Source organism: Silurus meridionalis, chromosome 19 (genome assembly GCF_014805685.1).
Source record: "Silurus meridionalis isolate SWU-2019-XX chromosome 19, ASM1480568v1, whole genome shotgun sequence".
Taxonomy (NCBI): Eukaryota; Metazoa; Chordata; class Actinopteri; order Siluriformes; family Siluridae; genus Silurus; species Silurus meridionalis.
In genome coordinates, this window is record NC_060902.1 from 18,114,273 (window position 1) to 18,126,772 (window position 12,500).

General features: G+C 44.5%; 3 protein-coding genes across 5 annotated transcripts in view; 2 read left to right on the plus strand and 1 right to left on the minus strand.

Annotated features, from left to right (window-relative positions):
* The window catches only part of ndufaf3 (NADH:ubiquinone oxidoreductase complex assembly factor), a 3,810-nt gene extending 3,224 nt beyond the window's left edge, over positions 1 to 586 (minus strand). Inside the window, exon 1 of the mRNA XM_046875582.1 lies at positions 100 to 586. Within this exon, the coding sequence (XP_046731538.1) occupies positions 100 to 188 (89 nt within the window). The 5' untranslated portion in view covers positions 189 to 586. The remainder of the gene's footprint in view (positions 1 to 99) is intronic.
* LOC124402504 (NCK-interacting protein with SH3 domain-like) overlaps positions 1 to 6,578 on the plus strand; it is a 7,245-nt gene extending 667 nt beyond the window's left edge. The window contains exons 1-13 of one of the 2 annotated variants that reach the window (XM_046875579.1): positions 1 to 54; positions 1,509 to 1,621; positions 2,097 to 2,304; positions 2,391 to 2,466; positions 2,676 to 3,319; positions 3,392 to 3,562; positions 3,657 to 3,743; positions 3,846 to 3,984; positions 4,334 to 4,414; positions 4,728 to 4,856; positions 5,607 to 5,699; positions 5,865 to 6,037; positions 6,204 to 6,578. The exon at positions 1 to 54 is cut by the window's left edge and continues 667 nt beyond it. In XM_046875579.1, the coding sequence (XP_046731535.1) occupies positions 1 to 54; positions 1,509 to 1,621; positions 2,097 to 2,304; positions 2,391 to 2,466; positions 2,676 to 3,319; positions 3,392 to 3,562; positions 3,657 to 3,743; positions 3,846 to 3,984; positions 4,334 to 4,414; positions 4,728 to 4,856; positions 5,607 to 5,699; positions 5,865 to 6,037; positions 6,204 to 6,422 (2,187 nt within the window). In that variant the 3' untranslated portion in view covers positions 6,423 to 6,578. Of the gene's footprint in view, positions 55 to 763; positions 1,143 to 1,508; positions 1,622 to 2,096; positions 2,305 to 2,390; positions 2,467 to 2,675; positions 3,320 to 3,391; positions 3,563 to 3,656; positions 3,744 to 3,845; positions 3,985 to 4,333; positions 4,415 to 4,727; positions 4,857 to 5,606; positions 5,700 to 5,864; positions 6,038 to 6,203 lie in introns of those variants that run through there. The other variant, XM_046875578.1, reaches the window with a different exon arrangement.
* Positions 6,579 to 8,319: 1,741 nt separating this feature from the next.
* slc25a20 (solute carrier family 25 member 20) overlaps positions 8,320 to 12,500 on the plus strand; it is a 5,343-nt gene continuing 1,162 nt past the window's right edge. Inside the window, exons 1-10 of one of the 2 annotated variants that reach the window (XM_046875418.1) lie at positions 8,320 to 8,446; positions 9,180 to 9,297; positions 9,715 to 9,807; positions 9,972 to 10,099; positions 10,730 to 10,820; positions 10,996 to 11,113; positions 11,408 to 11,480; positions 11,637 to 11,746; positions 12,155 to 12,279; positions 12,391 to 12,500. The exon at positions 12,391 to 12,500 is cut by the window's right edge and continues 470 nt beyond it. In XM_046875418.1, coding sequence (XP_046731374.1) covers positions 9,193 to 9,297; positions 9,715 to 9,807; positions 9,972 to 10,099; positions 10,730 to 10,820; positions 10,996 to 11,113; positions 11,408 to 11,480; positions 11,637 to 11,746; positions 12,155 to 12,279; positions 12,391 to 12,453 — 906 coding nt within the window. In that variant the 5' untranslated portion in view covers positions 8,320 to 8,446; positions 9,180 to 9,192 and the 3' untranslated portion in view covers positions 12,454 to 12,500. Of the gene's footprint in view, positions 8,447 to 9,179; positions 9,298 to 9,714; positions 9,808 to 9,971; positions 10,100 to 10,729; positions 10,821 to 10,995; positions 11,114 to 11,407; positions 11,481 to 11,636; positions 11,747 to 12,154; positions 12,280 to 12,390 lie in introns of those variants that run through there. The other variant, XM_046875417.1, reaches the window with a different exon arrangement.

Below are 12,500 nucleotides of genomic sequence, written 5' to 3' on the forward strand. Positions count from 1 at the left end.
TGCTGCTCCGGAGAAACCGGCTACATCCCGGCCTCCTACCTGGAGAAGATCCCGGTACACACACACACACACACACACACACACACACACACGAAATACCTCGTGAATCTCTGGAGAGTTGGAGGACAGAGCCGAAAGCTGCAGCTCGACCCGCGGTGGAAAAGCCGCACACACACCGCCACTGCCATCGCGGAACATCTCACACCGGTCAGCCGCACAGAGGATCACTCAACATGGGGACACATTACCCCGATGCACACTATTCAACTTCCGGTTGGAACCATCACAAGAGCATTTTAAAAATGTTTGATAATTACAGTAAGTTGTACAACATAGGGAAGTAAATAAATAAACAAACAAAATAATATGCCCAAATCAATATGTTTTGTGCCTGAATAATATTTGTGCATGTACAATATATGACTTTGTCATTATAAAAAAACTTAAAGGTTCCTTAAAAGGGGTTGCAAGAATAAATAGTTCTTGAGGCCTTAGAGGGTTTGACATGCTCTTGAAGGAAGTAAATAATACTTAATAAAGAGGACTTCATAAACACAGCTGTCGCCATTTTCCTGCGTGCGCGCCCCAGAACCCTCGGCAGTGGAGTGTCTGCGTCAGCGTGTCGCTGCGTGCGCGCGCCCGCGCCTCTCGGCAGTGGGGTGTCTGCGTCAGCGTGTAGCTGCGTGCGCGGCCCCGCGCTCTCGGCAGTGGGGTGTCTGCGTCAGCGTGTCGCTGCGTGCGCGGCCCCGGGCTTTTCGGCAGTGGGAGTGTCTGCGTCAGCGTGTCGCTGCGTGCGCGCGCCCTGGGGTGTTTACAGGCGTCTGGTGCCGCTTGTAAGCGGATTCTGTGTGTGGCGGTGATAGAACCTGATTTACTGCGTCATGAGCGAGCAGATTTATCGGATAATAAGTACAAACTATAGTAATAATAATAATTAATTTGTCGGTTTCGTGTCGGAGCTCAGGAGCGCCATGTACCGCTCTCTGTACGCGTTTAAGTCGCAGGAGACGAACTCGCTCCCGTTTTCGGCTGGAGAGAGCTTCCTCATCCTGGAGAGGAGCAACCAGCACTGGTGGCTCGGATCCCGCTGCTGCTCCGGAGAAACCGGCTACATCCCGGCCTCCTACCTGGAGAAGATCCCGGTACACACACACACACACACACACACACACACACACACACACACAGATGACAGATGGTGGACAGAATGTTGTTGAAATGTGACAAAGATCTGAATCACAGCATGACAATCATGATCACAATGAGAGAAATAAATTGATGTAAAAGATTCACACACTGATTTAAAGAGAAATGTGTTCATATGTTCTGCATTATTTACTCACTGAAATAAAAAGGGTTAATAGAGATAATAAATGGTTTATATAGTGTTATGGTGCAATGTTATATAACTTCACTAATAGACGCTCAGATTAGTGAAAAAAATAAATGAAAACACAACCCCCCTGTTTCTCTCTCTCTCTCTCTCTCTCTCTCTCTCTCTCTCTCAGGCCCCGGAGCATGATGAGGTTCTGCAGTCAATAGACAGAGCCATTGAAGGGATTCACAATGTGGCCATGAAGAATGGAGGGAAGTACAACCTGGAACAGAGAGATGTTCTTCAGTGAGTTACGGTTTCTATGGTGACAGAATACGCCTGTGTCAGCAGGTGTTCACCCTCCACATGAAGTCTGACAGATAGTTATATAGAAAAGAGAAAGTGTGAATTTGATCGCTAGATCAGTTTGACAGTGTGGTGGATTTTAGATTTTTTTTAATCCAACATTTACTTGAGGGTAACTTTGGGCTGAAAAGTCCCTGCTCCACCATGTTACTATCATCAGGATGCTCCCCTGAGATGAGTATTTGTAGATGACCTCGGGAAGCTCCTCTTCTTTCTGCTGTCGTTGTGATTGTTATGAGCTGTTTCTCAAATCACACACATCATCTATATATTTGATTAAAGTTCGCAGTTAAGAAGACCAGAACGATTTGTACAGAAAAGTGTGAAGTGTGTGTGTGTGTGTGTGTGTGTGTGTGTGTGTGTGTGTGTGTGTAAGTTTGTTGATGTTTTCTGTCTCTTTCTCCTGGCCTTTCAGGAAGCTGATCCACCACAGGAAGGAGACGCTGTCTCGCCGGAGTCCGACTTCTTCCAATCACAAAACAGGAATTCCCTCCTCTAGCAGTGAGATATCATTAAGCTCCGCCCACCAAGCAACCAACGGCCTGAGCCGAGCTTTCAGCTGCCAGGCTAACGAGTCAAACACAGATAACACAGAGAACATAAATGTACCGGGACTCTATCAGGTATTGCATGTACACAGATTCACACACACATACACACACACACACACACACACACACTAATACACTCTATACCGGCCTTCCTTTAGATTCCTCCTCAGCCTCGACGAGCCGCTCCCATAACCCCGCCCCCTCCAGAGAAACGCAAGGAAACACGACGCCCAGGTGTGTAAACTACACCTCCAAATCACGTTTATTCATAATTCAGACTGTAGTCAATATGCTGACGTGTGAGCTGAATAAAGCATCAAGATCATTTATAGAGAAACTTTATTTCTAAAAGACTTTATTTCTAAAAACTTTACTTTTATTATTTAGCATATTTTATGAAATATTTATCACACGTCTCCCTGTGTTTCTGTTCTTCTGAACAGGTCCTGAGGTTCCAATCAGAGCGATCTCCTCTGGCCCCGCCCCCATCTCTGGTCAGACCACCCCTCTTTCCATCTCTCCATCCACAAGCTCCACCTCCTCTCAGTCTGGCTCCATCATGCTCTCAGACGACAGCCTTTGCAGTGCGTCCAGCACTCCACCTCCCATACCTAGCCGAACAAAAGCCCCGCCCCCTCAACCGCCGGACGTCTCTCACGCTCACAATACCCCGCCCCCTTTTCAGTCTGACCCCTCCCACTCTAAAAAGGCCACCCCTTCTCCTCTTCCACCTATCCAGTCTGACTCTAAAAAGGCCCCGCCCCCTCCTCCACCTGAACCTTCTTCCACCTCCTCGTCCGGCACATGTCCGTCACCTCAACCGGGAACGTTACAGCCTGACGTAGAAGCGGATTGGCCCTCGGCTCCGCCCCCTGAGTCTCTCAGCCCTATTGCACCTGAAAGCCCAAGGTGTCCGGTTCCCATGACGACAGGGGCAGAGCTGATTGAGCTTGTCAGGAAGAACACGGGGCTGAGTTATGAGATGTCGCGCGTCGCTGTGGGCGTCGTCCTCGGCCATCTCCAGGCGACTATCCCGGGGGCGTCGGCCGAGCTCGAGCAAGTGCTGCTCTCATTGGTCGACAGTAAGGTGAGATCATCACCAAACAATCAGATAAAAGATAAACCATCAGATTAAAACTAATAAAGAATGATCTTTCAGGACCTGAGTGCGGCGTTGCCACGGGGACAGGTGTGTCACGATGAGCAGAGGCTCGAGGTGATCTTTAATGATTTAGCTCGTCACCGTGACGACTCACAGCAGCGCAGCTGGGCTCTGTACGAGGACCACGAGCTCATTGCATGCTACCTGGAAGAGCTGCTGCAGATACTGGTGAAACACACACAAACACACTCAACCTATAATTAACACCAGTTTCACTTCTTTGTGGATAGGTTTCACATCCTGTGTGTGTTTGTGTGTTCAGACAGATGCAGATCCAGAGGTGTGTAAGAGGATGTGCAGGACCAATGAGTTCGAGTCAGTACTGTCTCTCGTCTCTTATTACCAGATGGTGAGGAAACACATTCTCTCTCATAGCTGTACACACAACATCTACATGTGTTAAATAGTGGTGTGTGTGTGTGTGTGTGTGTGTGTGTGTGTCCTCATACAGGAACATCGTGTCTCTCTGCGGCTGCTGCTGTTGAAGGTGTTTGGAGCGATGTGTGGTCTAGACGCACTGCTTATCTCCACACTGCTTAACTCCATCCTCCCCATGGAGCTCGCACGAGACCTGCAGAGCAACACACAAGGTCATAACACACACACACACACACACACACACACACACACAGCTGTCACTGTGTGATGAACTGCTGAGTCTCAGCTACATCAGGTTTTTTAGGTCGTCACTATTTATATACATAGAGAGAAAGAGAGAGAGACCAGTTTATAAGAAACAGAAAGAGAGAGAGAGACTGACTGAGATGCAGAGACAGAGGGGGAGATGGAGAAATCTGTAAAGAACGGTATTGACCCTGGATCAGATTTGAGATGTAAAGCAGAGCTCCAGTTGAATTAACAGGTGTTTATATCTGATCTCAGGTCAGTTAAAAGGGTTTTATATCTAATGTAAGAGCCAGTGTTGTTTCCTCTCTGCAGAACATCAGAAAATGTGTTACACAGCACTGGTGTTAGCCATGATATTCTCCATGGGGGAGCAACTGCCCTATCGCCACTACGGTATGGTCAACACACACACACACACACACACACACACGTAATAACATAATTCTATACTCGTACCTATGAAGAAAAACTCAAATTAAATAAAATCAATAATTAAAATAAAATATAAATCTCTCTGATTTTCCCATTTCTGTCTCTTTGTGTCTCTCTCTCTGTGTCTCTCTTTGTGTCTCTCTGTGTCTCACTATATGTCTCTCTCTCTCTCTCTGTCTTTCTCTGTGTCTCTCTGTGTGTGTCTCTGTCTCTCTCTCTCTGTCTCTCTCTCTGTCTCTCTGTGTGTGTCTCTGTCTCTCTCTGTGTCTCTCAGACCACCTGAACTCAGGATTTGTTCAGTTTCTTTTGGACGTGATTGAGGATGGACTTCCATCAGACTCGACTGAACAACTTCCAGACTTGAGTCTCAACCTGCTGCTTGCCTTCAACCTGCACCTCACAGGTACAGAGAGAGAGAGAGAGAGAGAGAGAGAGAGAGAGAGAGAGAGAGAAGAGAGAGAGAGAGAGAGAGAGAGAGAGAGAGAGAGAGAGAGAGAGAGAGAGAGAGATATTTATTTTTTAGCACATTTAAAAAAAAAAAACCTACTGAATCATGAAAATCAAGTTCAGTACTATTTTACATGAAGTGTTAGATTTTAAATTGGATTCTGGATTTAAAAAAAAAAAAAATATATATTAATTAATCAGTTATCGGCGGGTACGATCCGCCCTTGCGATCAGTAAAATCCACTTTCAGTTGACCTCTAATTATGATCACAGACCGTTTGAATGAATGTGGTGGGTGCTAATATTTTTGGGATCTCTATAAAATGTACAAAATATAAAAACTTTAAAATTCAGTAAGATTACGAGTGAATTCAGATTTTAATGTGTTTGAAAAATATATAAAGCTAAAAAAGGGTTTTCTGACCATGTTCCAATTTGTTTAGGGACATTTATTTTTACACAAATGATTCTCATGATCTCAAGATCAATGAACACAAACAGAGAGAGAGAGAGAGAGAGAGAGACGGGGAGATAGATAGAGAGAGAGGGGGAGACAGGGGAGATAGATAGAGAGAGGGGGAGATAGATAGAGAGAGAGAGAGAGAGAGAGAGAGAGAGAGAGAGAGAGAGAGAGAGAGAGAGATATTGGTGATTAAGAATGTATTTGTGGCACTAAAAATGTGTTTGTGTGTTTTCTCTTTCTCAGTACCAGACAGTAATGTGGTGATGCAAACGCTGATGAAGAGACACAATGTGAAAACTCTTACTGAGAAAATCCTGCTGCTGCTCAACAGAGGAGGTTTCTCTCGCTCACAAACACACACACACACACACACACACACACACACACACACACACACACACACACACACACAAAACATGTTCATCACCACAGAGTGTGAGTTTTTAGCATGTCATTTGAGACCCTGTGTGTGTGTGTGTGTGTGTGTGTGTGTGTGTGTAGAGGACCCTGTGTGTGTATTTAAACATGCTCCCCCGGCTCCACACTCCGTACTCAAGTTCCTGCAGGACGTTTTCTCGAGTCGCAACACGGCCGACATTTTCTACCACACTGACATGATGGTGATGATCGACATCGCAGTGCGGCAAATATCAGACCTGTCTCCTGGAGAAAGGGTAAAAACACACACACACACACACACACATATATTCGTATCTGAATGAGGTAGCAGTGTTACAGATGCCTATCCATCCTGTATTCTCTATTTCCATTAATCTATCTCTTTCTCTCTACTCCTTCTTTTCTATCACTCTCTGTTTCCCTTTCTCGCTCTCTCTCCAGCTCAGGATGGAGTATCTATCTCTAATGCACGCCATCATACGCTCCACTGATTACCTGCAGCATCAGCACCGTGTCTCTGACCTGCGTGCGACGCTGCAGAGGATTGTGGGAGAAGAGGAGGACCCCGGAGAGGAGGAGAGCTTGGCTCAGACCAAACAAATGGACAAGCTCATTGTGCAGCAGATTTATAAAGAGTTCCCTCAGATCGGAGCAGAATGACGGCTCCGTCCCAAACGCCACCCGAGTGCACTACACTGAGGTCCCTTACCCACAGGGAGCAGGTGCACATTCACACCATAGAAACCATACCTTACATGGCAGTAGCATATTTTCTCACTTATTCCATGTGAAATTCCCTGAAATACTTCACTACATTACGCAAGCATCTCAATCAACCAAGACATGGTTCTCATATTAGAGCTACACTAAAAGAGCATTAAATTGGTCCTTTTAGAGCATCATATTCCACATTTAGTCCCCATTTGCTGTTATGATAAGTGTGTTAGTAAAGTCAGGTACTGATGCAGGTGAGGAGTCCTGGGGTGCAGTCAGCGGTCACATTCATCTCAAAGGTCTTCAATAGTGTTGGAGCTCTATAGAAGGAGATCTTCCACTCCAACCCATGGAAAGCAGATCTTCATGGAGCTGGCATTGTGCACAGGGGCATTGTCATGCTGGAACAGGTTTGGGTCTCCTGGTTTAGGTGAAGGGAAAATTCAAAAGATGTCCGATACAATTGTGTGGAAACAGTTTGAAGAAGAAACACATATGGCTGGAAAGGTCAGAGGTCCCGATATTTTTGTCCATGCTGTGTGCGTAGTCATTTGTAATCCAGAAATGCAAACCCAAATGTTCGTATACTTGCTTTAGGTGACATTGTTAAAATTCACACATTTATCTTTGTGGGGAAAAGAGATTGGCGTTTTATCATCGCCAGTTTCGCATACACCTGCACCTGTAGACTTTTAAGGGCAGCTTGATGCCAAACAGCAGCTCACTGCACTGAGGGGGGAAAACAGATGCTCGTGTTTATCCTTTACAATAAGTCACATGTACGATGCTGTTCAGTCTTATGCAGAGATTATAACGTGTGTATGCACCTTGTAGTCTGGATAATACAGTAAGGTGTGCTGGGAGCTCAGCAGATTGTAGCCAGTTCATAATCCTCAGGCTTTGTTCTTCCTTAGCATTAGGGAATAAATCTGATCGAACAACCTGCACTATTTTTTCTTATCAGTGTCCTGCTGCAGGTTGGACACACTCTTCACACTTCATCACCACGCTGCATCACACCGCATCTGATTCTTAGCTTAAAACCCCTGAGCCTTAACTGAGCTGTGTCCTATAACCCAGCTGTTCTAGTGAGCTTCATGCTGCAATATTTGTTTATGTTTTTCATACATTAAATTCATGATTTTTATTTTTGCATACATATCATCTCATATCACTTCTACCTCTCTCCTGGGTTTTCTCTGAGCTTTAGTTTGCCAACTGATGTTATGGTAATGTCATGGAGGAGAACCTCGTTCCCAACTTGTCTGTCCAGTATTACACACCAATTAAGATTACTTTCTTTCAGTATTACAACTCTCCCTCTCACACACGCACACACACTTTTAGCTCATACAAGCAGAAAGAGAGTGAATTGAGTTTGGAGAGCAAAGCGTGATGGGGTGAACAGTGTGTGTGAATGTGTGTGTAGAGTGGAATTGAGTGTGGATCTTCTTTAATGTGGCTTTATGGATGTGTGTAAGATAATCTATATTCTTTAAGAGACGGTTGTGTTCAGGAGGAAAATGGTAACAAAATGTATTTTCGTAACGTTTACAGCACTAATAAATATGCCAGTCATCCTAATGAGCACTACTACTCGAGTCCAAGGTGTGTTTTTTTAATCATAACATGGGGACTCCCTGTGGGTGGGGGCTGTTTTCATCCCATTTAAAGGAATGATATAAAATTATTTCGCTATAAATGATCATTGTTTAATGTAGGAAAGGATTCCCCTTCTGGTGTTTTTTCATGCTTCACCACTAGAGGGAGATTCACTGTTTACCATTTATGTAAATTTACCTGTGTGACATCACAGTGCACCTTCTCCATAAAGAGTCAGAACACTGAGCAGCCATCGACATCGTACAACCTACCAAACAGTCGATCTCCTGATTAGCGCACACATTTATATTTGCGGCATTAAGCAGAACAGATAGTGAAACTCCTTTACAATTGATCCTTCGAGCTAGGTAGTAAACCTTCCTAACATTAATGTTATTAATGTACATAAGCACTGCAATATGTTTTTAAATGTGTTTTGATCAGCTGCAGTGCAGGTCGTAGTTTTTAGTGTAATTGTCATGGATGTTGGAGGAATTGTATAATACTGTATAATGCAGAATCGACTCCCCGAGTCGACTCTTTTGGATTCCAAACGCACAAGCTAATATGAACGGACAACTTGTTTTTAAAAGGTGACCAATAAAACGTAAAATAAATAAATAAATAAAAGTCAAGCCACGTGTATATGGAGTATGGGCTCATGTCGGAATCACGAATACATCCGGAACCGATTCCAAAAATGAAATCGAGTAACTCATTAAAATGGCGGCCGTCAGGTGTCGCTGTATATATTAAACAAAGCCCTGACACAAAATTAGTAACAAATATTAACGAGGAAATGTAACAGTGGAATTAACTAACTGGTCGTCTGTGTGATTGGAGAATGTATATCATTTTGCGAGTTGTTTTTAGTGTGTAAATACAGCATGTGCTCAAATTTATGTGATTTGCCCGGACGTATTATAGTGACGCCCGTTCGCTCATGGAAGTGAGATGTTACAGTGAAATAGGTCCGGGTGGATATTTAGGTGAAAGGTCTCTGAGATCCGCACTGAAGGATTTCTGTCCTTTTCCGTCCTTCTGTGGCGGGTTGGGTTTGCGCCCTTTTTATTTCTCATTTATTTGTACATTTATTTACAGAAGTTTTCTAGTAATGTCGAAACAAGCGCGACCCATAAGCCCGGGCAAGAACTTCGTGGCGGGCGGGTTCGGAGGAGTCTGTCTGGTGTTTGCAGGTCACCCACTGGATACCATAAAGGTACAACAGCACGGATCATGTGTTAAATTATTAATAATAATAATCGTAATAATAATCAGAATAATAAATCTGTTTATGTGAAGAACTGGTGAGAGAACTGACCCTCCACAGTGTCTTGCTTTTGCTCATTCATTCTGTTTAATGAACTTAAAAATACCCGTACATGTTTATTTCTAGAGCAGAAATAAGTTTTTATTATATATAATTATAATAAAGGGGGGGGGGGGTGTCAGTGTTTGTTTCTTTACATGATACAGCTGTTACAGCTGTGAGTTTGCGACCTTTGGCCCAAATCTGGTTTCAACTTGGACCACGTGACATATCTGCTGACGTCACATAATTTATTAATAAAGGGTCTGTGAAAATCAAATGATGAGTTGTGTGTGTGTGTGTGTGTGTGTGTGTGATGGGGGACAGGTCCGTCTGCAGACTCAGCCTAAGCCTGCACCGGGTCAGACGCCTTTCTATGCCGGAACCTTCGACTGTTTCAAGAAAACCCTTGCCAAAGAGGTGAGGTGCCAAAAGTTTTGCACAGAATTCGAGCTAAACATGTTTAGAAAGTTTCTCAGCTCTGGTATATACAGTGCCGACTGTCCAGAGTTTTTTTCATTCATCAATGATCTAGAAGGCAATAATCTCTCTCTCTCTCTCTCTCTCTCTCTCTCTCTCTCTCAGGGGTTCGGGGTTTGTATAAAGGCATGGCTGCTCCCATTATCGGGGTCACTCCCATGTTTGCCGTGTGTTTCTTCGGTTTTGGTCTCGGAAAGAAGCTGCAGCAGAAAAGCCCTGATGAAGTTCTGACGTGAGTTCACGTGGATGTCCAAAGTGACACACTTCCAATATGCTTTAATTCCACTAAACACACGTGACTCAGGAAGTGAACAGGCAAATATGCACCTCTTCCTAATTATGCAAAACCACACCCCCTCCACTGCTAATATGTATAGGTTAAAGTTATACACTACACTGCCAGAGGTTTGTGGACACCTGGTCATTACTACAGTTATGTGCTTTTGAGCATCGCATTCAACATTTAGTCCCAGTTTGCTCTTAAGATTCCCTCCACTCTTCTGGCAAGATGTTCCACTAGATGTTGTGGAGATTCGTTCAGCTACAAGGGTGTTAGTAAAGTCAGGTACTGATGAAGGTGAGGAGGTTCCTGGGCTTCAGTCAGTGCTCAAATTCATCTCAAAGGTGTTTCATATGTCTGGAGCTCAATAGCAGGAGATCTTCCACTCCATGGGTTTGGAGAAGAACCACATATGTGTCAGGTGTCCCAGTACTTTTGTCTGTAGAGTGTAGATGAGTGTATTGTAACAGGATTGGCTCACATACTCAATGATTCAATAAAACTTGCCACACGATCACCTGTAACTGCACTGAGAATCAAACGGTGTGTGTGTGTGTGTGTGTGTGTTTGTGTTTGGGGCAGGTATCCACAGCTGTTTACAGCCGGTATGCTTTCAGGTGTGTTCACCACCGCCATCATGACTCCTGGAGAGAGAATCAAATGCCTCCTGCAGGTGTGTGTGTGTGTGTGTGTGTGTGTGTGTGTGTGTGTGTTGCATTCTCCAAAATGCTCCCTCCTTCTGTATGCTTCTGTGTGAGTAAAATGCTTCTATTACTGTAGCTGACTGGTGTGTGTGTGTGTGTGTGTGTGTGTGTGTGTGTGTGTGTGTGTGTGTGTGTGTGGTACAGATCCAGGCGTCTTCAGGAGAGATTAAATACTCTGGGCCCATGGACTGCGTGAAGCAGATCTACAAGGAAAGTGGAATCCGAGGCATCTATAAAGGCACAGCACTAACACTGATGAGAGGTAGGGGGTGTGTGTGTGTGTGTGTGAGTGTGAGAAGGTGTTGTCATACTGTTAGCACAATCACACAGTGTCTAAATGAATACACAGTGTTTATTATTGAACACAAAGTGTGTGTGGTTTTTCTTTCTGCGGTCGGTTTCTCAGTACGTTATGTGTAGAAGGAATGAGAAGGCTCCATGATTAAGGCATGACTCAGCGTTCATGAAACGTTATTGTGAGGCTCAAATGTGATAGGCGTGGCTCAGGGCCCACTGACTCCTCCCACTGATTGACAGCCATCACTCTGTTTCTCAGATGTGCCTGCCAGCGGGATGTACTTCATGACCTACGAGTGGCTGAAGAACCTCCTCACGCCAGAGGGCAGAAGGTACGACCTCATTAGCAAACAAAATGGAGTGTCCTGATTGGCTGCTTCTGTAACAAGGAAATTATAACATCTGTTTCTGACTTATTGGAGATTTTTTAGTGTTTTATCACGTTTACAGTGATGTTCAAGTGTGCGTGTGTGTGTGTGTGTGCGCAGCCCGAATGAACTGAGCGTGCCCAGTGTGCTGTTTGCTGGCGGTATGGCGGGAATCTTTAACTGGGCCGTCGCTATTCCACCTGATGTCCTCAAATCCCGATTCCAGACAGGTACACACACACACACACACACACACACACAAATACACACACATGCGCACGAACATGCACACGCACGCATGAACACACACGCACGCACATGCTTATCCACGTATATATATATTACATTTTTATTATCTATAAATTATTTCTTCCTTTTATTTTGTGCCTTATAGTTTTACTTTTTACTTTTATTCCTACTTTTATACTTACATTTTTTAATTCATTTCAACTTTATATTCTATTTCTATTTACATGTTTAGATGTTGGACAGTCGTAAAAAGAATTTTACATGTGGAACTGTAGAAATGTGACACACACTCGCTCCCTCGCGGATAGTTCTCATTCACTGTATTTCCTGTGTGTGTGTGTGTGTGTGTGTGTGTGTGTGTGTGTGTGTGTGTGTGTGTGTGTGTGCAGCTCCGGAGGGAAAGTATCCTAACGGTTTCCGGGATGTACTGAGGGAGTTGATCAGGGAAGAAGGCGTGGTCTCGCTGTATAAAGGCTTTAATGCAGTCATGCTCCGAGCGTTCCCTGCTAATGCTGTGAGTTTCTGTTTTTTACTCTTTCTCTCATACACACACACACACACACACACACACAGTGTTAACACATCTTTCCCCCCCCCTCTTTCTCTCACACACACACACACACAGGCGTGTTTCCTCGGGTTTGAGCTGGCTATGAAGTTCCTGAACTGGATCGCACCGAACCTGTGATACGGTTGAGAGGGGCCAAGTGAAGAATGTGAATTCACACACACACA